Source organism: Engraulis encrasicolus, chromosome 22 (genome assembly GCF_034702125.1).
Source record: "Engraulis encrasicolus isolate BLACKSEA-1 chromosome 22, IST_EnEncr_1.0, whole genome shotgun sequence".
NCBI classification, from domain to species: Eukaryota; Metazoa; Chordata; class Actinopteri; order Clupeiformes; family Engraulidae; genus Engraulis; species Engraulis encrasicolus.
The window spans coordinates 45,887,926-45,912,487 of NC_085878.1; the positions used below are offsets into that span (position 1 = coordinate 45,887,926).

The window sequence follows — 24,562 nt, forward strand, 5'->3', positions numbered from 1 at the left end:
AGAAAAAAAGATGGGTAAAATCCATGACTGACCGCAAGGTCATTAAAACAGTAGCCTATGTTAATGAAAACTGTAAAGCATTTGGCAACTTGACATGAACAGACAAACCATATTCTTGTGTGTGTGTGTGTGTGTTTTCAGGTATGGAACAAGTGCATATTTGTTGCGGTTTTAGACTTTTAAAATGAGCCCAGTCGCATTTCAAGAGCAAGAGAATTACGCGTGCACTGCTCAAGTTGTTTGAGACAGCAGACTATTTTAGTCTGGGTGTTACATATGCAGTCTCGTGTTTGTGGCCACACAAAAACATTTGTGTGCTAATTATAAATGTGCATTATACAAATATTAAGGCATACATTACAATAAATAACTTAAATATTTGCATCTAATTCTCTCTTCTTTTCCTCAAGACCTCTCTCTTTACAGGATTAATTTCTCCCTGTATTTCTTTGTTCTTTCTTTACTTGCCACCTCTATCCACCTGCTACAATCTTAATAAAGTTGAAAAGTAAATAAATAAACAAATGAAAGAAAGGTGAAGCATTTAAATTATGAAAAAAGCATGTTATCGTGTATTCATATTCATGTATGGATATTGTGGGGGTGACCCAAATGACTTTGAACTTCAACTTGATCTTCATTCCGCAATTGTTTATAATCCAGGTGGTGTAATAAACCCAGGAACATTATATATCATTGGAAAGCTTAGACCCTCAGGAACACACCTAGCAGCTAGCACTACTATACAGGGATTTGAACATATTTCATGTGCATTATTATCAATTTATTACACAATGTCACCTTTCAAATTTGACCCTCCCAAGTGGACATTAAAGAGGCTCAAGAATGTATGTCTTGGGTATGATTGCATGACTGAATATACAGAAAAGGAGTATATTTTCCAGTTTTTATTCAAAATCAAACTTTGGGACATGGATTGGAACCGTCACACCATATGAGCTTTTTCTACTTTGGCTCTAAATTGTGAATAAATTGAAGATTAATGTTGTAAGTGATTTATATTATCTTATACAACTGCACATTCTGAACAACATAAACACAGTTTTTAGCACCTTTTTATGAAAATCGCATAACTTTGACATAGGGGACCAAAAAAGGCCACGTCATGTCAACCACCCACATACAGTCTTTTTTGTATTCAGATGTAGGCAACAGGTTTGGAGCCAATGGCACTCTGGCACCATGGCTGCTGAGAGTCTTGGTGCAGCCTCTTGCATAGAGTTTGCATGACAGTATAATACAGTGTCATCAGCATATAGTTGTAGGTTTACGTTTCTACAGACATTAGGTAGGTCATTGACATATAAACTAAACAAAACAGGGCCCAGAATGGAACACTGCGGAACTCCAACAGAACAGGTGAGGTATGAAGACAATGAGTCACCGATTTGAACTGCCTGTTTTCTGTCTGATAAGTAAGACTTCGTCCAGCAGAGGACGCAGTTTGAAAAGTGGAAATATGTTAATTTTGCAATAAGCAGGTCATGGTTGATTGTGTCAAAAGCACGTTTCAAGTCAAGAAATACGCTGGCAACATATCCACCCTGATCCAACATGCTCTTTAAATTTTCTAGGAAATAGCAGGTGGCCGTCTCTGTTGAATGGGATTTCCTAGACCAAATAAATTGCATCGAATGGAGGGTGACATACCTTTTATTTAAATGCTCTGTCAGTTTAGTAGTAACCCATCTCTCTGCTACTTTGGGAATGATGGGTAAAATACTTATTGGGCGATAGTTGTCTGGTTGAGTCTTATCCCCTGGCTTGAAGACTGGGATGACCTTAGCAACCTTCCATGTTGGTGGTACAATGCCATTCTTATTGGATAGATTTACCAGATGTGCAATTGGGCTAGTCGGCGCCTCCTTGTGGGTTTTCAAAAAATTACTAGTAAGACCAAATGTGTCTTTGGCCTTGGAACGGTTAAAAGATAATTCAATGATGTGTATTTTTTCCCCCTTTCCAATTACAGACACATGCCGGCACATTTCATCCAGAGCATTCTCCCACCTCTCTTGCTGGTGACGGTTCTCTTCCTGTCGGTCCCAGCATGTCATGGGGGGAAAATCCTGGTGGTTCCTATGGAAGGAAGCCATTGGGTGAACATGGACATCCTGATCAGAGCTCTACACAGCCAAGGACACTCCATCACTGTGCTGCGAACCACCAAGAGCTGGTACATCAAAGAGGAGTCGCCTTATTTTAACTCGATCACAGTGACTGTCTCTAAGGGCTTTGATGAGGAACTTATCAAGCCAATTCTCCAGAAAGTGTTTGACATACAGAGGGGCAAGAGTTCTATCATGGCCTTCATCAGTCTCCAACTCCAGTTGCTGAAATTCATGCCAAAGGGAGTTGAACATGTGTGTGAAATCGCAGAGGCCATGTTTGAGGACCAGGCCTTCATGAGAAGATTGAATGAAAGTCAGTTTGACCTGATACTCACAGACCCTGCTTGGGGAGCTGGTATAATGTTGGCTTACCATCTTCGCCTCCCCTTGGTGTACAATGTTCGATGGGCTGTAGCAATGGAGGGACACCTTTCTCTGGCTCCATCTCCTTTCTCCTACATACCAGCAACAAGATCAGGGCTCACAGACACAATGACCTTCTCACAGAGGGTCAAAAACATGATTATCCATTTGTTGTCAAATGTTCAGATCCAGCTTCAGCTTAAACCACTGTACCAAGCTGTCTGTGATAAGTATCTGAGTCCCAAAATTGATTTTTTTGACCTCTTGCAGACTGCAGATTTATGGCTGATGAGAGTGGACTTTGTGTTTGAGTTCCCCCGCCCCACCATGCCCAATGTGGTCTACATGGGTGGCTTCCAGTGCAAGCCAGCAAAGCCTCTTCCTCAAGACCTGGAGGACTTTGTGCAGAGCTCTGGAGAACATGGTGTCATCATCATGTCTTTGGGGACATTTGTCAGTGAACTTCCAAGTGATTTAGCTGAAGATATAGCAGGTGCATTTGCTGAACTGCCCCAGAAAGTAATCTGGAGGTACACAGGAGACAGACCCTCAGCCCTGGGCAATAACACCCTCCTGGTTGACTGGATGCCCCAAAATGACCTCCTGGGACACCCCAAAACCAAACTCTTTGTTGCCCATGGAGGAACTAACGGGGTGCAGGAAGCTATCTATCATGGGGTTCCAGTGGTAGGAATTCCTCTATTCTTTGATCAGCATGATAACCTCCTTAGGCTGCAGAAACGAGGTGCTGCACAAGTCATAACACTTTCCATGCTAAACAAAGACAGCTTCCTCCAGGCCTTGCAGGAGGTGCTCCATGTGCCGTCCTACAGGGAGAACATGCAGAGACTCTCCAGGCTGCACAGAGACCAGCCCATGGAGCCCCTGGACCGAGCCCTCTTCTGGATCGAGTTTGTCATGAGACACAAAGGTGCTGCTCACCTGCACACAGAGTCCTACAAGATGCCCTGGTACTCCTACCACTCCCTGGATGTGATGATCTTCTTGCTTGCTGTTTTGCTCCTGATGTTGTTCATGATCCTTGCCTTCATACGGTGCTCATTACGTCTGTGTGGCAAAAGTAAAAGTAAAAAGGATTGAACATGGACTTAAACTGCAGAGACATACAGAGTCACCACCACACTGTTGTCTTGGCCACAGACATACATTTTACTTTCTTAATCATAATGAGATGTGCAAAATATTAAATATTAAGTATAAATAGATAATTGACAATGAAGGTAAAAAATAGGAAATACATACTTATGATTGTATTACACAGTAGTGTGTTAGTTATTAGTTAATATTTCTCTCTGGTACTCTAAATTAACTCTTTTCATTACCAGTCAAAATGGCTAGCAGAACTTAATCTTACCAGCAAAACACACAGTCACTAATGAGTCAAAGTAGCTAGTAAAGTTTCTTTTTCTACTCAATCTTCACCCGCATTTGGCCTGTGGTCACAAAACACTGGGGCTTCTGGCTGCCTTACTAGGCCATATAAGGATTATATTGATGCATTATTATCACACTTTTAATCGTCAAGGTTTTCTAGATAATCATTGTGGGGAAAAGGGCACTTTTGTCCAGTAGGGCAAAGGGGCTGGTGCTTTAGCACCACCTCGTTGCTATCATGTTCGTATTGAGCATGAGCCTTACAAGGTTGCAGGGATGTTTTAATGTTAGTGGCATGCACAGTAGTCACCTGAAATCAAAGAATGTAGTCATAAATGCTTGCAACTACAGTCATCCTTGCATTATTTTTGAAAACCTACACACTTGTCCCTGTCTGTATTTATAGTATTTGATACATTTGAGACATTTTCGTCCTAAAAAGTAGTATACACATATGTCTCTGAACCCATTGATTTCCATCAATTCCCATTGTGGAAATTATATGGAAAAGTGGTCTCATTTGTCTTTGTACCATGTTCCATGTACCATTTTTCAAAAGTTCAGTGAATAGTCAAAAGTCAGAATTGAATGAACTAATTGTTTCCAATATGACCTCTGAAAAAAAAATTGCATCAAAGTTAACATTGCTTATTGTAAGCAATAAGGAGGAGTCTAAAAAAGTAGGTTTGGACAACACGAACAGGGGTGGACTTGACCCCCCTCTGGTGACAAGACTAATCTTTAAAGCAGTTCCTGCAAAACAGATGCTGCCATTTCATTGGCTGCTGAGCTCATCATTTTAACAACCTATTGAGGGACTCAAGGCTCAAATGTAGCTCAAGGCTCTCTATTACCATTGCCCATTTCTGGCCTAAAGAAAAAATGTGGCAAAAAAACCACACACGACACATGAGACCGATGACATGTTGCAAGCACTTGCACATGCCTGCCTAGGTGGCCAACCTTGTGGGCTGGCAAAGTCAGTCAAAAGAGTAGATAATCATAAAGACAGATAATCTTAGACACTGAATGCAACATGACTGCCTTATGTGCAGACGGTAGGCTAGGCTATATGGGTAGGTTGGTGGGTGGCTATGCTACTTTTAAAAAACTGAAACAAGACTGGAGTTCATGTGAACTCTTGTACTGTGAGAGGGCATGAGCATATGCTTGAGGACGGTTTGCACCAATGACACAGTTCTCCTGCCATAAAAGAAACATTAGGCATGCAGTCCTCAACTTAAAACTGAGTATGACTCACGCGCGCAAACACACGCACGCACACACACACGCACCAGCCCAGGCAGCCGGTTTGGGTTATTTTCAAGTCAGTTAAACAAACACTTATCACTTCCCCACGCAGTGGTTTTGGGGTCAAATGTCCGACCTAGAATGACCCGCCTATCTCCGCACACACACATCCGCATTTCGACACAGACAGTTGACCATCAGAAGGGTATTGAGACGTCTATTTTTTTCACTGTGTAATATTTAACACAAGGTTTGCACAACACTGCAGACTGGCATCTCCGCCTTCGCTTAACAATGTGTTGTTTCGAACATTTTCCCCATCGAGTGAATATAAGCCACTCCTCAAAGTCGTGGAATTTCCCCCATGTTCATTTCCATTATTTGAGCAGTTTGCGTTTATCGTTCTAGTAGGCTATAGTTCAACTGACTTCAGTGTTGGGCAGACGTGGTATTACGCGCGTGCTCGAGAGAAAGGGTAAAGGACGTCGCCATCCGTGTTTGACGTCGCCTATTCTACGGTGAGGTAGGCTAACAACCCGATCAAACGTATATTGGCAGAAAGAACAACATTGTATCACGACATCGTTAACCGACATGTTATTCCATCCTTACATGTGTCAAGAGAATGGGTTTTTCTTAATTTAAATCTTCTCCCAGCCTATATATGTTTAAAGTCTATTCTACCTTAAATGTGGCGGTATTCTGAGTTTATTCTCTTGCAGATACAGTGCTGGGGCACTGGCAGCAAGCAATATGTGATTACAACGTCATGTTAAAACTATTTGGCATTGCAGTCGTGTGACAACTTTCTCGGTAAGATAGGCTACTGTAATTAACTTGGATTGCAACTCTACCCGCTGTTCTACACTATGTGTCCGCACTTGTTTATCATGCCGCCTGTATTGCCTACATGCACGCGCATTTGCCTGTATGGTGGTTGTTTATGTTCTGCTGTCCAGTGTGCACAGTTGGCACAATAGAACTATTTGGCCCGGAGACCATTATTCTAGCCTCTGGCGACATTTGCTGTCACACCATCAACAGAAGGAAACTTCCTCTTCAACAGGGTGGAGGGATAGAAATGAAGATATACGTGCCATATCATAGAATAGTGTTTTCAAAAAACATATGCACGTTATCACCTGCATGTGTCTTTCTATCCTTAACACATTGATGCAAACCATCATCACTGGTTGTCATACATAGGCATATTTGGTTAGTAACCAGTTTGAGTTTCAGTGAGCCGTCTCCCACTTCACGACAATGTCATGGGAACAAGAGTGCTGTGTTTGCCGTTGGCATTGGAACTCCACCACTTCCTACAACCCGTCCCTTAGAAATTTGCAGTATATTTACAACATATCTCTGTGGAAGGAAGAGTTTAACAAGCTTGGACTTGTTCATGTAAACAATTCAAATTCTGGTATGTGACGCTGAATAATTAATTACACAGCATCCATTCTGCATTTTTGTTGGTCAGAAAGGCAAGTATGTGCACAGGCGCAGGACACACACACACGCACGCACGCACGCACGCACGCACACACACACACAGACACACACACACAGCCTGGCTATCATGCCCTTTTCAACACTCACATTTCTGTGGACAAAAAATGTCAAGAAGCGTCACAGGTAGAATGTGCGGGCTCACACACACACACACACACACACACACACACACACACACACACACACACCTGAGAAAAATTTGGAATGCAGTTAAAAGTCAAGCTTAATTTTTAAGCCTTTAAAATAGCTACATGAGGGATGTCGCCACCTTTTCACCGTAGGCCTATTGTCCTGTTTTTTTCATAACATGGGGAAATTATTTTTCGTTGGACAGTGAATGAAGGGACTCGTCGCTTACAAGCAAAAAGGTCAGTTATTGCTGAAATGTCCAGGTTTTTAATGAGAGGTGGCAACCCTATATAAAAGTCTAGCCAGTCAAAATGTTTGTAATGCCAACAGTGCATAGTAGTGTAGCTGACTTTGGTTTACGTGGAAGTGATGGACATTCACTTTTATGAGACTTATTTCTTGTAGCCTACCTGTTGACAGTGAGTGAGGAAAGAGGTGGTAAAATCAAGACCAAGTTGCAGTGGAAATAAAACCCTTTGAAATGTAAACCTCTTGGGTTTCACTTGTCACATAAACAATGCCCCTTTTCCCCTATGTTATTAATTCTGAAGGTCAGTGCTGTAGAAGGGCACACATATTTTCAAGGTCTTACTGTTATGTCTTAGGAAGTGAGCTGGTATATTATGTGTCTTACTTCAAGTGTTAAATGAAGTTGTTCCTGCATGATCTTCCTGAATGGAAAAAATTCCAAGAGTAAACCGCACGGGTGTTTTCAGGACTTGATACTTTGGTCTCTCAGTGATATCCTGCTACACAATGTGTTACCTTTAAACTATTACCTCTGCCAGTTATTTGTTTCCAGGCTTGCTTTCAACATGTTGTTAAGCATTTATCTCTGTCTCTCTCTTGTGTGTGTGCGTGTGCGTGTGTGTGTGTGTGTGTGTGTGTGTGTGTGTGTGTGTGTGTGTGTGTTTCTCTCTGTGTTTTTGTATGTGTAAATGTGCAGATTTACATGAATGTGCAATAGGGGGAAATCGACATACATTACCGACACAGCCATGATGCCACTTTCATACCTCTCCATCCCTTTCATGTCCCTCCTGCTGTGTTGGCCTGCCATGTTGCATGCTGGGAAGGTGCTGGTGTTTCCACAGGACGGCAGCCACTGGGTCAACATGAAGGTGCTGATCCAGGAGCTCCATGCCCGTGGTCACAGTGTGACGGTGGTGCGCCCAGTAGATAGCTGGTACATCCAGGAAGTGTCTCCTCACTACTCCTCCATCACCGTGGATGTTGCCGCGGGCTCCGATGAGGCCTTCTTCCGCTCCTTCGTATCCAGGCAGTTGCAGATCCAAAGGCAGGGGTCGTCCTTTTGGACTCCCTTGGCAATGGCCCGGGAACTCACAGAGAAATTCTATGAGGTACTTACTGTAGGCACACATCCAGTACCAGTGATGGGCAAAATGGATTCATCAGTTACAACCAGGGTTGGACTGACCATCTGGCATTCCAGGCATTTCCCGGTGGGCCCTGCATACTGCTTGCAAAAGACTTCATTTAATTGGAGCAACTTTCGATCATAGATCTTCTTCAGTCTTTTGCAACAGGGGGGGCAGGATTTGGCTGGTTAGCTTCGCCAGAGAGAGTAGAGAGATATACTGTATACTTAAAGAATCTCTGGCTTCGCCGATTAGCAATTCGCCATTTTCACATTTCCGACATCCACTTCGCTCAATGATGATTGATAGATACGCGAGTTTAGTGTTGGGCGCACAGACCTTTACAGGTCTGTGGTTGGGCACCTCCATGCATCCAATGCCCGTCTTCCATATAGCTTTCTGGTCGACCGTAAGTCAGTCCGTAACGTGGCACGTAATTGGCTGAGTAAAATGGCGGCGGAAATAATTCCATTTTGGAAGCTGTAAAAACATTAAATTTTGGCTGAATTCACTAGCCTAGCATTTCCCATTGAAATGACTGGAGGCGGGACTTATTCACTCTCTCCAGTTCTTATACTACCTCCATGTTTTGCAAGCAGTGTGCAGATCCTTTCCCGCTCCTACATGTGACAGTTTTGCTGGATGTGCGCGCTTTCCACTACACCAGATGGGCCCTGCACCCTCGTGGGCCCCTATTTTCAAAAGTGTGAAAAAAAGTGGGCCATGAGGGTGCGGGGCCCAACGGTGATTCAGTTCTGCGCCGCTGATTATGAGGGGCCCCTTTCAGTCAAAAGTGCCCGGGGCCTATTTCTTCCCCAGACCAGCCCTGGTTACAATCGTGTGCCATATTATTCCAAATGAATTGGTTTTACCTGTCCAATTTAGCTAGGTGATGGTTTGGTTGAATGATCACCTGCTTGAATTGGACAGGTAAAACCAGAGCCATGGAAGTAAGAGTTCAGTCGATCCCATTGACCTTAAAGTTCCATTTTTTACACAGCAATGGCAGCTACACTACGTTTACGTTATGTTTTAATTCCGAATTAAATAGTTCCTTCGAGTTTACTTTGATATTTCCTAATTTTGAATTAAGAGGTGTTTACATGACGTTTTCAAAGCGGAATTCAGTTTTATTCAGAATTAAAGTCAGTTAATTCGGAATTAAATGTCTCATGTAAACGTAGCAATTGATCACATACATACTCCCTTCTGATTCAAATACACAACTGGCCTTTATTCCTTTTCTTTCCTTTTTTACTTGAAAAAGGTCTACTGTCTACACAGATTGGGATTACGATATGGAAAAAGTGGCCGGCTTGGATATCATTTCACTCATGAACCCAGCTTCTTAATACCATTACTAATAAAAACAGCACATTTAAGTAAATTGTTTCACATTTACAAAGTTGATGATTGGGTAGCCCATTTGTTTACATGGGTCTTCAGATAAACCGCAAATTACACCCCTTTTCTGCTGCCCCAGTAGCGACGCCAGGAATTAGGTGGATAGAGCCCAATCATGATCCCAATCAGGATCCATCTTTAGCCTGTTGCCTACTCAGACTACCTGTGGTGCTGTGTAGAAATTTGCAATAATTTAAAAAAACATAGCCTATTCATGGCTGTCTCCTTTTCTGAAAGATAAGGCACTAATCATGGTCCATCACCGTGGAATCATGGAATCCTGGTCCTAACCTACGTTGACCTTATGACTCTACAATCTCTATCTATCTCTTCTTCCTCTGCCTTCCTGCTATTTCTGCCTCTCCTCTCTACCTCTCCTTTTAAATCCATCTCTAACAATGATGTTTTTTCCCCATTTGGCACTTTGAGTTGCATGCCTTGTATGATACAGTGCTATACAAATACAATTATTATTATTATTATTATTATTATAAAAAAATATCCACTTAAGGGTCATTGGCGCTTTTAGTAGCAGTCAGGTGGTGCAACTACAGCGAATACCATTATTGTATGGATTTAAATTATTATTGCTTTTTGAAAACTGAAACATTCAGTCCATTTAAATGAAACATGTTGTACTTGTAGTGTACCAACTTCACACATTAGTGAGATAAGCCGTGGTTGTGCCACCCTTACGTCTACTTCTAAAAACTTCAATGACCCACATGCACTAATGCTCTCTTACAGAATGCAATCTCACATTGTCTTCCACAGTTGTATATTTTACAATAAAATATCGTTACATTTTTCCAAGGTTCACCGAAAGGTCTGTGAGATGGTGGTCCACATACTGGATGACCCTGAGCTCATGCTGAAACTGCGGGAAGCCGACTTTGACGTTGTTCTCACAGACCCGGCCTCAGGTGGTGGAGTGGTCCTGGCCCACTATCTCAAACTGCCACTCGTCTTCAACGTGCGTTGGACCGTGCATGGAGAGGGCCATTTTGCCATCGCACCTTCGCCACTCTCGTACGTGCCGATGCCCACCGGCAAACTGACCGATCGCATGACGTTTTTGGAGCGAGTGCGCAACGTTCTCACATATGGTTTCAGGATGTTTCTGTACCGCCGCACTGTAGGTCCTTCCTATTCAGCTCTCGTTAGCAAGTACTTTGGTCCAGGTATAGATTATTTTGAGCTGTTTCAGGCAGCAGACATCTGGCTGATGAGAGTGGACTTTGTGTTTGAGTTCCCCCGCCCCACCATGCCCAATGTGGTCTACATGGGTGGCTTCCAGTGCAAGCCAGCAAAGCCTCTTCCTCAAGACCTGGAGGACTTTGTGCAGAGTTCTGGACAACATGGTGTTATCATCATGTCTTTGGGGACATTAGTTAGCCAGCTTCCTAGTGACATAGCTAATGATGTGGCAGCTGCGTTTGCTGAGCTACCCCAGAAAGTCATCTGGAGGTACACTGGAGACAGACCCTCAGCCCTTGGGAATAACACCCTTCTGGTTGACTGGATGCCCCAAAATGACCTCCTGGGACACCCCAAGGTCAAGGTTTTTGTGTCTCATGGAGGCACGAACGGCATCATGGAAGCCATCTATCATGACGTGCCAATGGTTGGCATCCCTTTGGTGTTCGATCAGCCAGATAATCTTAACAGAATGAAGGCTAAAGGTGTAGCTGCTGTAGTGGATATCGCATCTCTGAACAAAGACAGCTTCCTCCAGGCCTTGCAAGAGGTGCTCCATGTGCCGTCCTACAGGGAGAACATGCAGAGACTCTCCAGGCTGCACAGAGACCAGCCCATGGAGCCCCTGGACCGAGCCCTCTTCTGGATCGAGTTTGTCATGAGACACAAAGGTGCTGCTCACCTGCGCACAGAGTCCTACAAGATGCCCTGGTACTCCTACCACTCCCTGGATGTGATGATGTTCTTGCTTGTTTGCACAGTCATATTTGTGGGGTTTTTTGTTTTGGCAGTGAAGGTCTTTTGCACAAGGATTTGTTGTAAGCAAAAGTCAAAACAAGAATAACAAGAATAATAAACAAAGAATAATAGGCCTATAGACTGTATATATTTTGCTGCACTGAAAGAAAATAATAATTGTAAAGACGTTTAATTGGTCAAAAGAAGTCATGTAAGTTATGTAAGTCATGTGTTATGTAACTAATATTCCCTAACACATTTTCTTTTCTTTTTATTATGTTATTACTGTTCCATTGCAAATGTCCAAATCATGATGCTGTTTTTCCACTTCTGAATGTAATGTGCTCTGAGTGAGTGCACTTTTTTATGAATGTATTGTTCAAACTAACTGTGGGGTTTCATATTACACATGAGACCATCATAAAGGATACTTACTTAGTCTGTTCAGGTGAAAACAATACACTTAACCAGGCTTTCCTGTATCCACCCATCCCTGGCATTTCTGATAACACACAGCTCTGATAATTCTGTCTCTCTCTCACACTCACACACACACACACACACACACACACACACACACACACACACACAGTTTAGTACTTTTATTTGGATCTCACCAAGAAGGCAGCATTACAAATCCAAATAGTGATGGAAGCAAATTACATAGCAATCAGTAGGGACTGATTAGAATCATAGGGTCCTATGCAATACATTACGGGTCAGAACGGCCTGGTTAATTTAAGTTGTTTAGGGGTAGACATGGCACCTCCTTCGCCATATTGCTAAACTACCAATTGTTGCAGAAACTGAGCAGTATTTAGCAGTCTTTTTTGCATTGTCCTTATTAAGCTACAGAGCTGCAGTCCACGCACGAACACACACACATACACACAAACACACACACACACACACACACACACACACACACACACACACACACACACACACACACACACACACACACACACACACACACAGTTGAACTCTAAAACACAGATATTTTCAACTTGGTAGAGTTAACAGCATGCCGTCAACAAAACTGCCGAGACCAAATAGCATGTCGTAACATTCACCACACCCATTCCTCCCATTGCCACTCAAATAGCCTACAGCACTTTGTTGTAATGTTTAATTTACCATGCCAGATGTTCTGTATCTGGCCGGGGTGATCCTAGTTTGTTAATAACCCTATTGTGGAGATTGGGCGTGTTTTAAAATGGTGTGTCAAAGCCTGTTCATTGAGTTGATCCTGTAAATTCAGTGTTATGGCTAATAATAAAACTATGCCAGACATTAGAGTGCAGGCCCAGAAACATATCCTGTACGGCAGGCCTATGTGTTATTTTGCACCGAAAAGTTGATTTCCTTGAGACAAAGATGAAATAATGTAAATGCAATGTTCATGTGTTATGGTGGTTATGTGTGTGTGTGTTTGGTACAGCCAGGCTTGTGACAGATTCAGCCAACCTTGTTGCTGAAAGGAGTCTGCACTCTTGTGGTGGTATATGGTCATAGCAATAGGTCAAACATCTTACTGTGGAGCTTGTGACAGACACTGAAAACCCTGATGTGGACTCTCAGTCCTTACCTGCGTATGTTATCTAAGAACATGTATAACAACAGTAACAGAAGATCCATGTGGCTTTGTTTCATGGGTGTCCCCAGTCCCGGGCCAGACTCAATGGAATGATGTGTGTGTATGTACTGTACTGAACTCTGTGTTAATGTACCTTAACAAAAAAAAAAACTAACTCTACTTAGAATCTGCACTTGTTGTTCTGTATATTTCCTGTGCACTTTGTTTCTACTAGTGATGTCAGCTATGATTATGTCCTCAATTATAAATTAGGCCCTACTTTGGTTAAAAAGCGTTAACCAATGTAATGTAATGTAATGTAATGTAATGTAATGTAATGGACAAACCTGCTCCTGCAAGTCTCCTCAAGGAGAACAGCTCACTCAGGGTTACCTAAGCTTTTGGAATATGGGCTACAGGTGTCAGCAAGCAAATTTGCACAAATTAATGTTTTTATTTATATTATCTATGCACTGAATTTCTTTCTGACATGTGATTCCTTGGCCTATTTGTAGGCTATATTTGTACAATTGCTTTGTTGAAATGTTTTGCCTTAATACACTGACACTTGATGGGTCCTTTTTCTATGGCTTGTTCACAAGACTCCTACATATAGGTTATAATGCGTTTATAAAGTAGCCTATGTAAAATATGTATAACACTTTGTGATTATACACCAGGTGTTAAGCTATATGGTGGTATGTCATGACACCTATTTATGTAAACATCTATAGACACAATGCATTTTTGGTCACAGAGCTTTACCTATTGTTTACCTTATTAGCCACTTCTGGTTGCAGCACTCTTACTTGTAGTACTTCATAATGTTAGTACCAATATGGCCTCCACACAACGGAATTATCTGCTAGAAGATGTTATTGCAATTTGTATATTTCAAGTACCATAGGCCTATGGTAGGCCTATGTATCATGTCTCTCTCGCTCACAAGCTTAGCTGAGATTAACCTGATATGTTTATGTCTTGCTGACAAATCACATTTGCGTTGGTCCAGAAGTTAAAAATGTACAGTTTAAAATAAGTTGCACAGTAGGCCTACATGTTAAGTGAAAGCACTGGCTCAGGTGTTTGCACATTATGGAAGTGACGGAGAGAGAGACACACAGAGAGAGGCAGAGAGTAGGCCTATTGCTGATAAAATAATAGAGGCATACACACACCAATACTACCAAACTGATTTAAAGATATTTGACACTATTTAATGAAGTGATAGTTAACAATTAATAAAAAATAACTCACCATCTTTCAAGATTGTGATATTTTCAACATCATATTATGGATCTTTAACTGAACAACGGAAATCAATGACGTGACATGTAGTTGCTGGGCATCTTAGAAAAGCACAGCTTGTGATTTGGTATGCCTGTTATGTTCCCACAATGTCAGCCTTTTCCTTGAGATAGATAAATAACAGATAAATAACATGTTTTCATTTATGAGTAAAATGAGCTTTTAAAATGACATTACATTAGATTCAGGACTAACATGGTAGAAGCAAGCCCTTTCAGCCCTCCCCCACACTCCCTTTACCAGTCTTGATCAAACTATAACCGTACAATCATTTTACATCCAAGTCACATTTATATGAATCCTACCTATCAAACAAGAACGTAGAAATTATGACAAATAGGCCTACTCGTGGACATCAGTGTCATATTTCCTTCTTGATTCTACCCCCCCCCCCCCCTCCAAACGCGTTTTGAGGAAACTCTGTACACAAATGGATTTGAGACGGGTGTCGTGACGATTCGAGAGCGCACTGATCGAGCGCGTGAATTTGAGTAAAATGTTTGAGAACGTTCCATGCTGTACGGAAATAAGCTGGTCTGTATTGGTTCAAAACACGAGCCAGAGATTTAAACTGATTTAAACAAACACGTAACACATTCACCCAGATAAGAAAAATACTTTTAGCTGCGAAAAGTAAGAACATCACACTATAAAAATATCAAAATGCCCTGCAGACAACTCTGTCAGAGATTACGAGGTCATAAAATCCACAAAAATATTCCATCACGAAACATAACGTATTTACACGGATGGTGTTTCACCAAGTCCAACTCCCACTGTTCAGGTCCAAGGGAGGTGTGCAATGGTGGCTTCAATGTCCACATTCATGACGTTCGCGTCCTCAAACTGCACATCGTCATCTCCGCTACACCGGTATCTTGGCTGTCCATCTCCTGTTGGCAACTCTCTCTGATCACATATACCACAAGTCCCACACAGATGAAAATGAGAAGAGCTATGCCTATGACCTGCGGAGAAGAGTGATAATTAGCTGTGCACACGTTAAGCGTTAAATGTATTTTTCACCCACCTGACAGTAGGGAGAAGACACGCATGTAGCCTACAGCCAGACTGGCAAAACCTCGTGTGCAGCGGAGAGATACAGCGACGGAACAATACAACAGTTTGCCCCACCGCCGTTACATTCACTGTGCGCCCTCACCTGAGATGCAACAAATAACTGTTGCGACCGAAGCATCAGGTCTTGTGCCGTGACGTCTTCTTCCCCGTTCCCATTCGTGGGTTCGCACCATTTTTGCGGTGCAGCTTTGTCAACGATGACAAACCTACCCTTCCAGTCCGTCATTGCGCAGGCAAAGTACTGCCCGTCGAGGAAAAGCAATATCAGCCACACTATCGCCGGGACAATGCTGGAGAGGGATATAGTCTTCTTACACCAAGTGTCACATCTGCATCCTTGAATAATCAGCATCAACGTGAAGGCCATGACTGCTGGAATGACAAAGAAAGCGGACGAGAACAGTCCATTCCATTGGGGATCGCAAGGACACTGAAACTCCAACTCCACCAACTTTTCTAGTCCCATAAGTATGAAGCCAAAGGCCACATTTGAAACAAGAGGACTGTTGCTAAGTTCATTCTTCAGTCTCGTAAGCCATTGTTGTCTACTTCCCATACTAAACACGCCTCAGATTGATTATAGTTGTAATGGTCAAGATTCCAAAAGAGGAGGCAGCGTTGTGTGAACACATTGGAAAATGTTTGGTGATGCGTAAGTAACTTTGATCCCGGGGGAAGTTTTTTCCCCGCAGGCAACTGCCACACTTCCATTCCTATTGGTTTTGAACAAAAGAGGCTGTTCCATGGGCCACAGGACTTGTGCAAATAATTGGCTCCCAGAAGAAGGCAGGTGGGGCGTTGGTTTTTAAATAGCCTAGATCATGCAAGCTGTGGATGGACCACTGCAAAGTGGAGGGAAAGATGTTTGCTCTGTCTTTATTGTCTTCTTTTAAAATGTTATTAGTTGACGGGATAGGATGGTCAATATTCAGAGATTGTATTCCAAGAAGTAGGCTTAGGCCATGTCATGAAGTGGCAACAGGCCCAGGCGACTCAAAGCGTAATTTCTCCACGTCAGGAGTATCATGAAGCCACTTGGTCTGTAAAACCAGGCGCAGGCAAAACTGAATGAATCATTCTCTAAAATGAAGGGAAAAACGCCAAAACATTACTTAACTTTAATGGCACATTTTCCTCAGTAGACTATGTGTGCAAACTATTTGTCCTTGGCTAAAATTGGAAACACCGTGGACCACAGTCTTTTCAATTTCAGGAAAGCACAATGTAGACTTTCTGCAAATAACCAGCTGGTGGCGACAAAATGTCGAAGGAGAGAGAAGAGTCAAAGGATTATCGGAGGCCATGTTGCGACAGCAGGTGTCAGGGGGGTCGCATCGTCAATATTAAGGCAATGTATAAAGGGAAAACGCTAGTATTATATGGTGACTTGATATCCCTGAGATCACACGACGGATCAAACGTGTTTATGCCGTAATAGTCCGTGAATATCACCATAGCTATACAAATCTCTACAAGCTGCACCACGATATTTTCTTTCAGTCCCCGACGTCCAGTCTAATGTCGTCGATAAATTGAATGCTGTGCATCTTTGTGGATGAGACTGTACTTTTTAGAGGCACTTGCGATTCGTGCCATTGTCAGGACTGCAGTGGTTGCTGAATTTACAGTGCACGCTAACAGGCGAATGATCATGCGCAAAAGTGCCTATTGCGGACTCGCAGGAAACGCATCTGAGCCTCTATAATCATAATACACCGTTTGGCCGCACATAGTGTACCTGGAAACTGATAACATTACACGATATCCAACAAAAGCAAATATCTGACGAATACACAAGTTGACACATATTTTACACGGACCACTCCATGAATGCGTAATTTCGGTTGGGTCATGGGTCGCTGAGATTTCCAAGCAGAGACAGGGAGAAGGAGAGAGAGAAAGAGTGAGACTACAAACAATCCTGAGTGAGGATCTTGGTGTTTCGCTGCTGCGCAGTGCAACACGCAGCATTGATCCGCCTGAGCCAATGTTGTGGATGCACGCACTGACATCGAAGGATCGCTACTCTGAAATCCGATGAAGGAGAGTAGTCTGCCTGTGGCCCTTCATCGGCATCCCCTGGCCACCAGGCTTGCAATAAACATTCCGCGGCTGCCTTTGACACCAAAGAATCATCATTCCATTTTTTACCGACGCTATCGTCATTGACCAGGGGACGACCAGGGACAAGCCACTACGCATTCCGTTTTTTTGATGCCCGCTTGTGGGCTACCTGCAACTGTCATCTTCTATTTTCGCTGTCAGCAGCCTCTCATCCTCCATCTGTTTTGACCACCACTTTCGCGTACCGAGACTCAAGAATGCACCTCCATGCAGTGTTGCTGTCAGTGGTCCTTTTTGGAAACTTAATGCTGCAATATGCCTCGGCTCAAAACGGTAAGGAATTAAGATACATTCGTGCCTAGGGCATCAGGCTAGACCATGGATGTCGCTATGGCTTGTTATAATCGCCTTTAGGAATCATGATGGTTTGAGAAGATGTGGATGCGTGAGATGGGGTCGGCTCGTACCGGACACTGAAAGAATCATTTCATGGAATAGTGTTCTTGCAACAAATCTTTGCGGTCTTTAGATTTATTGGCGCATGCGACTGGCATTAGGCTACTAGTTGACAGGCGTGTGTGTGTGTGTGTATTTTTTAACTTAATTGAGCCTACACCACTTGTGTGTCATGGAGCACATTTTGGGGGTAAATGTACTACATTCAATCTCCATATGAAATCCCCACTAAATCCCACAGCGGGCCGTCGTAATTGTGCGTACTTGCCTATATAAAAAGCAAGTTTGCTGGTGGCTTAAGCGTTTTGCTGTTTGCTTGGTATTGAGGGGTCGTGTCCTGGCTTAGGCATGTCCTACAATGGAGGCGGACCGCCCTGAGGAAGCCGAAAGGAGGTGATGTGTTCATGGTCTGGGGGACTCCTTTACGCGTAATAACCAATGACCTACCCAGTCTTTGCATCCCCGTGTGCCTGACCTCTGGGACTTGATGCATGTGCTTGTCTGATTTTACGCTGCCCGTCTCGATTATACGCCATATGACATTCAAGCAAATATTCTCATCGGCACTGGACGCGTCTTTATGCTAAAAAGCAAGAGCAATGTCTGCAGCGGTAGCGGCGTATTACATTGCTATTGTTATTTGCAAGACGCTTTTAGCGCCAGGACGTTGCCAGTGGAAAAAGAACAGTGTTGCACAAACTTGCAGTGTTTATGACAAGTAGTCTACTTTGGTGCAACACGTAAAATGGCCATACACGAGAAAACAATCCTATCATTGTGGTGTTTATGACTATGCCCTTCAATATGACTAAGGAAGCTGTGTCTTTTATTGAAACATAACCCACGGAAGGCGGACTAACGTATTTGCTATGTATATGTGGTGCGCATCTCTGGACACTTCTGTGGAGATTTCTTTGACAGCTGTCAATGTCTGTATTTGTCAGTTAGAGTACACTACACACGGTTCTGATCCAGCATTTTCTGTAGACGACTGGTCAGAGTGTTTGCAGTTGACCTAATGATGCACAGGGAACCCAGCGTTGTCCTTTTAGGTAATATAGACTTTGAAGGGCACAAGCAATTCATGAGCATAGGGAGAAAGATGCAATAATTCGCAAGTGATCTGAGACAGGTTGCTTCCGCCCCTTCTTTCATCCTCAACCAATCAGTTGGGTCTGTGAGTGTGGAAAGAGGACTACGGCTAGCCAATTAGCAGTTGATTTAATGTATGTCTGTTTCGCCCTGCTTGATTTATATTTGTCAGTCCCTGACTTGAATTTGTGTTTTAGCATTATCATTTTTTTATTAGGCTATTATTAGTATTTTTTAAATTAATCAAGAAGGTTGCGTTGGGGATCTTCTCACACTCTTGGGGAACCATTTTAGGTACAGCTAGGGATTTGTAGTTTACAAAAAAAAATACAAATCTTACAAAATTCCCCAGCAACATCAGTTGCCATCGGGTTAAGTGGCGTTTGACAATTGATGGTGTACGTTACAATAGGCTATATGAAGCAAATGAAAGGCTACTGGGAATGACAAGACTATGCTTCATATATCCAATATCAATAGCGCCCAGGTATTGCATTCTGTATTTTTGCATGAGGCTTACTACTTGTTTTAGATATTTCTAAACAGCAACTAAATATACTGTATGTAGGCTATAGAGAAACAAAGGGTGGTAGGTGGTAAGGTGTGGATGGATGCTGTGGTTCTTTTTTTTTTTTTTACTGCTGAAGTAGAAGAAATATTGGCCCCGCAAAAATAGCTAGATATTAATTGCAAATTCAGAGAGTAGAAACCACACACACACACACACACACACACACACACACACACACACACACACACACACACACACACACACACACACACACACACACAGAAAGTGCATTCTTGGTTGGTCATACACTGTAAATAAATAAACAATGTTTGTCTAGGGCCAGGGCTCCACTGTTTACTCTGACACAGTGCAGTTCACCCAGAGTAGAGCTTTACAAAGCTGACTGGCCCGAATCATTTGAAAGTTGGCCACCATGTTTTGAGAGATGCAGCCATAGAATCTGCTGCTGGGTATACTAAGCCTTCTATTGTACAGCAAAGCCCAACTGTGCACAGCCCAAGCTATCCTGCAAATCCCTGTGGCCTTTTTTTCTAAGGCCGGACTCCCTCTCGGTACCCTCCACTCGTAACAGAGTATGATTGTTTTCTGGTCCTTGTTTTTTGCGTTATTACTGTGTGTCGTTATAGTAGACCTGTTCACAAGCTATTGCCCTCTACAGTGGTCGCGTAAGTGCACGCCATGTGTCACCATTGATGTTTCTTAGTATGTCAGGTGGTGGTACAGTACAACCACAGGTAATGCCATTGTTGCATAAATTAAAAAAAATAAAAATAATAATTGGTAATTAATATGCAAGCAATGAAAAATCTTTTAAATAATCCTGTAAAGACAAAAATCATGGAATTCATACAATAGTGGCATTAGCCCCCCTGACATCTGCTACTAAAACCATCAATGACCCATATGTCAGCATTCCAATAATAACATTATTCATATAGACAAGATCTGTTTGACTGTTAAATATATCATTATGAGGCACATATGCAGCCACACAGTATGCATTCGCGAAAGAATCCAAATGAACTAGAATGAACTAGAATGCACCGGTTACAAGTGTAGCACTAGCTTATCATAGCTGAGTATGTATGGCATGAAGTGTATAACAAATGAACTGGGCGGTTGAAGGTCAAGTGTACTTGTGTGCTGTAAGGATGGCAATGGATAGTGAATACTCCTGCCACTAGCATCCTGTCTATGTGAATGGCACAATTGACCTGTGCTCTGAATGATCGCTTTTGCCTTCTGTCAATACTGCATCGAATGTTGTTGAAACCTGCACTATTCGTCTCCTCTCGCAGGGCCTTGAGGTAGTGTGGCGGTAGTGGTGGTGCACAGTGAAAAAAATGCAGTGTTAATTCAACACCTAGAGAGTACTCTAACCAAATACACTCTTTAAGATGTCATATCGACTCTCTAAGTGTTGAATTAACACTGTTTTTCATTGTGTGATGGTGGTAGTGGGGGGTACTCAGCCTCCCTATCTCCCATGTTGCCAGTGGCAGGTGTGGGTATATTTTTAAGCCTTTCCACCTGCACACCACACACACAGCCATCAACCCCTGCCCAACCCCCCCCCCCCCCAAGCCCCCCCAACCGTTCTCAACCCCAGGTGAGGAGGAGGTGAAAGAGGGGGCTGCCATGATTGCAGTCTTTAAGACGGCAGGTATACTGTGCCAGCCTGGGCCCATAGACACCTGGTAGTGTGAGTGGCCTATGGAAAATGATTACTCGGAGCAGGGCAGAGGGGCACAGAATGTTGCGGGAGAGAGAGAGAGAGAGAGAGAGAGAGAGAGAGAGAGAGAGAGAGAGAGAGAGAGAGAGAGAGAGAGAGAGAGAGCAGGGGAGTCGTATAGGGAAGCAGACAGGGAGGGACTTGTCCCAGGCCCAGGGAGAGAGGGGGCTCAGAATCTTTACATATGTATTGGGTTTTGGGGCCCATTCAGATGATGTTGTCCTGGGCCCAGCTGGCCCTGTGTGGTAGTGTAAGTGGCCCATGGAGGATGATTGCTCGGAGCAGGGCAGGGGGGAGCAGAGCGTAGCAGAAGAGAGGAGAGAGGAGGGGGAGTGCATACACATAGGACCTGGACCACAGGAGTACTCACTCTTAGCCAGGGAGGAGGGACGTAGGCTGAGGAACGGAACGGCACATAGCAGTGGTCCTTTCACATACACACACACACACACGCACACACACACACACACACACACACACACACACACACACACACACACACACACAGAGGCTATTTTTAGCACCTTGACACACAGAGAGAGTGCAGAACAGTGGCTTTAATGTCCTTTTGTGGGACCGAGTGCATTAACTGTTCACGCCCCGCTCGCTTGTTCGCTTGCTTGCTTTTGCAGATCCGCCCCCCCTTCTGCAGTATGATGATATATTTTATCTGCAAAGATATTTCTGCCTTTGTGTGTGTGTGTGCGTGCGTGTGTGTGTGTGTGTGTGCGTGCATCTGTCTGTGTGTGTGTGTGTGTGAATGTGTGTGTGTGTGTGTGTGAGAGAGAGAGAGAGAGAGAGAGAGAGAGAGAGAGAGAGAGAGAGAGAGAGAGAGAGAGAGAGAGAGAGAGAGAGAGAGAGAGAGAGCATGTGTGCCTGAGTGTGTGGGTGTTGATGGAAATGCAAGATAGAGGAGGAAGAAAAATCCAACTGTTTTCTCGTCAGAATGCGTGAGAAACAGCTGGGGATGGGCCAACCTGCTCAAGCCTCATATGCAGCCCCATCATTTCTGCTGCTGCTCCCTCTCCTCATCTTTCTCCTGGTGTCTCTCTCTCTCTCTCTCTCTCTCTCTCTCTCTCTCTCTCTCTCTCTCTCTCTCTCTCTCTCTTTCCTGATCCTCCTTCCTCTCCTGCTCCTTCTCTTGTTTTTCCTCCAACATATGCTCCTACCTTTCCTGCTACTCCATCTCCCTCTTCTGCTCCCTCCTCTTCTCCTCGCTCCTGCTTCCTCTCTTCCTGCCCTTTCCCTCTCCTGGTCTCTCTCCTGCTCCCTCTCCTCCCTCTCCTGCTCCTTCTCTTCATTCTCGTGCTCCTCTCCTGCTTTCTCTCCGGCTCTCTCCCCAGCTCCATCTCCTCCTCCCTCTACCACAGCCCTGCTCTCTCTCCTACTTCCTCTCCTCCACTCTCTCCTGCTCCTGTCCCTGCTCTCTCTTTCCTCCTCTCTCCTCCTCTCTTCTACTACTTCCTCGCCTCCTTTCCTCATCTTTCTCCTGATCTCTCTCCTCCTTTTTCCTGCTCCTTTCTCCCTTTCCTCTCTCTCCTCTCTCTCCTGCTCTCTCTCCTTCTCTTTCTCCTGCTCTCTCCTCTTCTCTCTCTCTCCTCTATCTTCTGCTCTCTCTCCTGTTCCCACCAGACAGCACTAGCACGAGTTCTTCAGAGCAACATCCAGAATAGCTCTTCTTCTTCTTCTTCTTCTTCTTCTTCTTCTTCTTCTTCTTCTTCTTCTTCTTCTTCTTCTTCTTCACCATCATCATCATCATCATCATTGTTTTTCTTCTTCTTTTTCTTTTAATCATTGTCCTCCTCCTCTTTGCTGGCTAGTTTTCTTTGTCTACATCCTCACACAGCACAGCAGTCCTCCCCTGCAACGCCCCCTCCTCCCCAATCCCCAATCCCCAATCCCCAATCCCACACCTTCCTGGTGATGTGACAGACAGCCACTCGATATGCCGCCCGCAACTTGAACTGAGTCACTGACAGACTGCTGCAGGCAGGCAGGGAGGGAGGTAGGCAGGCAGGCAAGGAGGGAGGCCAGCCTCGGTGTATAAAGTCAGGGAGGCTGCTCTGTTGCTTCTTAGAAAATGGAAGTAAAGAGGAGCGTGGAGGGGGGCGGCGTGTTGTTGTAGATATGGGTGTGGAGGCAGTGCGGCGATCAGGACTCCTGTCTCGTGCAGCTTCAGTAGAGAGCAAAATGAAAAGCTCGACTTGATTGATGTGAGCTGCAGCCCTACTTGTCAGAGTGCAGTTATTTCCAGAACGATGCTAAGGAGGTTCATTTTTCAGTCAAAAAGTAAGAAAAACAACATTTGCACTCATTTTTTTATTAAACCTGGTGAAGCTCCATCAACACGCAAGCAGGGCTTGAAGTCAATGACGCATCATGTGCATAAACTAAAGCTACAACTACTTGTTCAAGATGTTGAGGAAATGAGGAAAGAGCAATATACTCACATTGTTGAATATGGTGGTAGGACCTGCAACATGCTTTCCTGTACATGCTTTTGTATACAGTGCTAGTGTCTGTCAGCCTGCTACAGTCTCTTCATAAAGCTACAACTACATGATGTTTGAAAGCAAAGTGATGTGCTATATGTACAAACAATGCTTTATATACTGTAATGTGATATGCACAGTCCTGTATGCAGTGTTCGTGTCTTGTAGCCTGATATTCTCTGCTCCCAGGACCCGTGATTTGCCGATTACTGGGCAACTGATTGGCGTATCTCCACTGTGCCCTATGGAGACAAGTCAGTCAGCATTCTTTTCCATGCGTTTAGCGAACATTTGGATCATTACTTCTGCTTGTTTCGATGTATATTGTGCTGCACTGATGCATGCTGTGAGAATCTTGCTGTAGTTAATGGTAACCACACTGCTCAGTCTCCAACACATCTCAAGCGAGCCATGAGAGGCCTTGACTAGAGTGTGATGCAAACCGAACCTACTGTACCCTCCCTCACACTCCCACACATAGACAAAGTCCAGATGCATGGTGCAGAAGTCTCAGAGATAGACGTTAGCTATAGGCTACTGGTGAAAACGTACAATAAAAATGAAGATACAGCTCGAAGATGCAGACTTGCATACAGAAAAGAAAGATACAGCAGCACTTGCAGACATCCATACAAGTTTGACTTGGGAAAAGTAAAAGTAAAACAAAACATATATAGCCTATATAGAAAGTGCAATATAATAGGCCTACCAGTGTCTTCATGAAAACACC

General features: G+C 43.7%; 4 protein-coding genes across 6 annotated transcripts in view; 3 read left to right on the top strand and 1 right to left on the bottom strand.

The window, feature by feature from the left end:
• Window positions 1-4,297, top strand: part of LOC134438525 (UDP-glucuronosyltransferase 2A2-like) — a 33,405-nt gene extending 29,108 nt beyond the window's left edge. Inside the window, exon 2 of the mRNA XM_063188105.1 lies at window positions 1,994-4,297. Coding sequence (XP_063044175.1) covers window positions 1,998-3,596 — 1,599 coding nt within the window. The 5' untranslated portion in view covers window positions 1,994-1,997 and the 3' untranslated portion in view covers window positions 3,597-4,297. The remainder of the gene's footprint in view (window positions 1-1,993) is intronic.
• An 853-nt stretch (window positions 4,298-5,150) lies between these two features.
• On the top strand, window positions 5,151-14,779 carry LOC134438529 (UDP-glucuronosyltransferase 2C1-like). Of its 3 annotated transcripts, none has more exons than XM_063188110.1 (3): window positions 5,151-5,664; window positions 7,729-8,143; window positions 10,380-14,779. In XM_063188110.1, exons 2-3 carry the CDS (start codon window positions 7,739-7,741, stop codon window positions 11,604-11,606), a joined length of 1,632 nt encoding a protein of 543 aa, XP_063044180.1. In that variant the 5' UTR covers window positions 5,151-5,664; window positions 7,729-7,738; the 3' UTR covers window positions 11,607-14,779. The 3 variants fall into 3 exon arrangements, with proteins under 3 accessions (XP_063044180.1, XP_063044182.1, XP_063044181.1); XM_063188112.1 differs by lacking the exon at window positions 5,151-5,664 and adding an exon at window positions 6,680-7,021; XM_063188111.1 differs by lacking the exon at window positions 5,151-5,664 and having other exon boundaries at window positions 6,680-8,143.
• Window positions 14,780-14,796: 17 nt separating this feature from the next.
• Window positions 14,797-16,117, bottom strand: LOC134438530 (calcium homeostasis modulator protein 6). The gene is made up of 2 exons (XM_063188113.1): window positions 15,547-16,117; window positions 14,797-15,352 (listed from the first exon to the last, which is right to left on the bottom strand). The coding sequence occupies exons 1-2, from the start codon at window positions 16,018-16,020 to the stop codon at window positions 15,209-15,211; spliced, it is 618 nt and encodes a 205-aa protein (XP_063044183.1). The 5' UTR covers window positions 16,021-16,117; the 3' UTR covers window positions 14,797-15,208.
• Window positions 16,118-17,102: 985 nt separating this feature from the next.
• Window positions 17,103-24,562, top strand: part of nptnb (neuroplastin b) — an 83,555-nt gene continuing 76,095 nt past the window's right edge. The window contains exon 1 of the mRNA XM_063188115.1: window positions 17,103-17,861. Coding sequence (XP_063044185.1) covers window positions 17,786-17,861 — 76 coding nt within the window. The 5' untranslated portion in view covers window positions 17,103-17,785. The remainder of the gene's footprint in view (window positions 17,862-24,562) is intronic.

What these genes read in the sequence shown, in the direction of transcription:
- LOC134438529 (XM_063188110.1), top strand. Translation starts at nt 7,739, where the DNA reads ATGTGCAATAGGGGGAAATCGACATACATTACCGACACAGCCATGATG. An exon ending in TCACAGAGAAATTCTATGAG is followed by an intron (nt 8,144 to 10,379) that starts GTACTTACTGTA and finishes CATTTTTCCAAG; the next exon opens with GTTCACCGAAAGGTCTGTGA.
- LOC134438530 (XM_063188113.1), bottom strand. Translation starts at nt 16,020, where the DNA reads ATGGGAAGTAGACAACAATGGCTTACGAGACTGAAGAATGAACTTAGC. An exon ending in AGTTATTTGTTGCATCTCAG is followed by an intron (nt 15,353 to 15,546) that starts GTGAGGGCGCAC and finishes TCTTCTCCGCAG; the next exon opens with GTCATAGGCATAGCTCTTCT.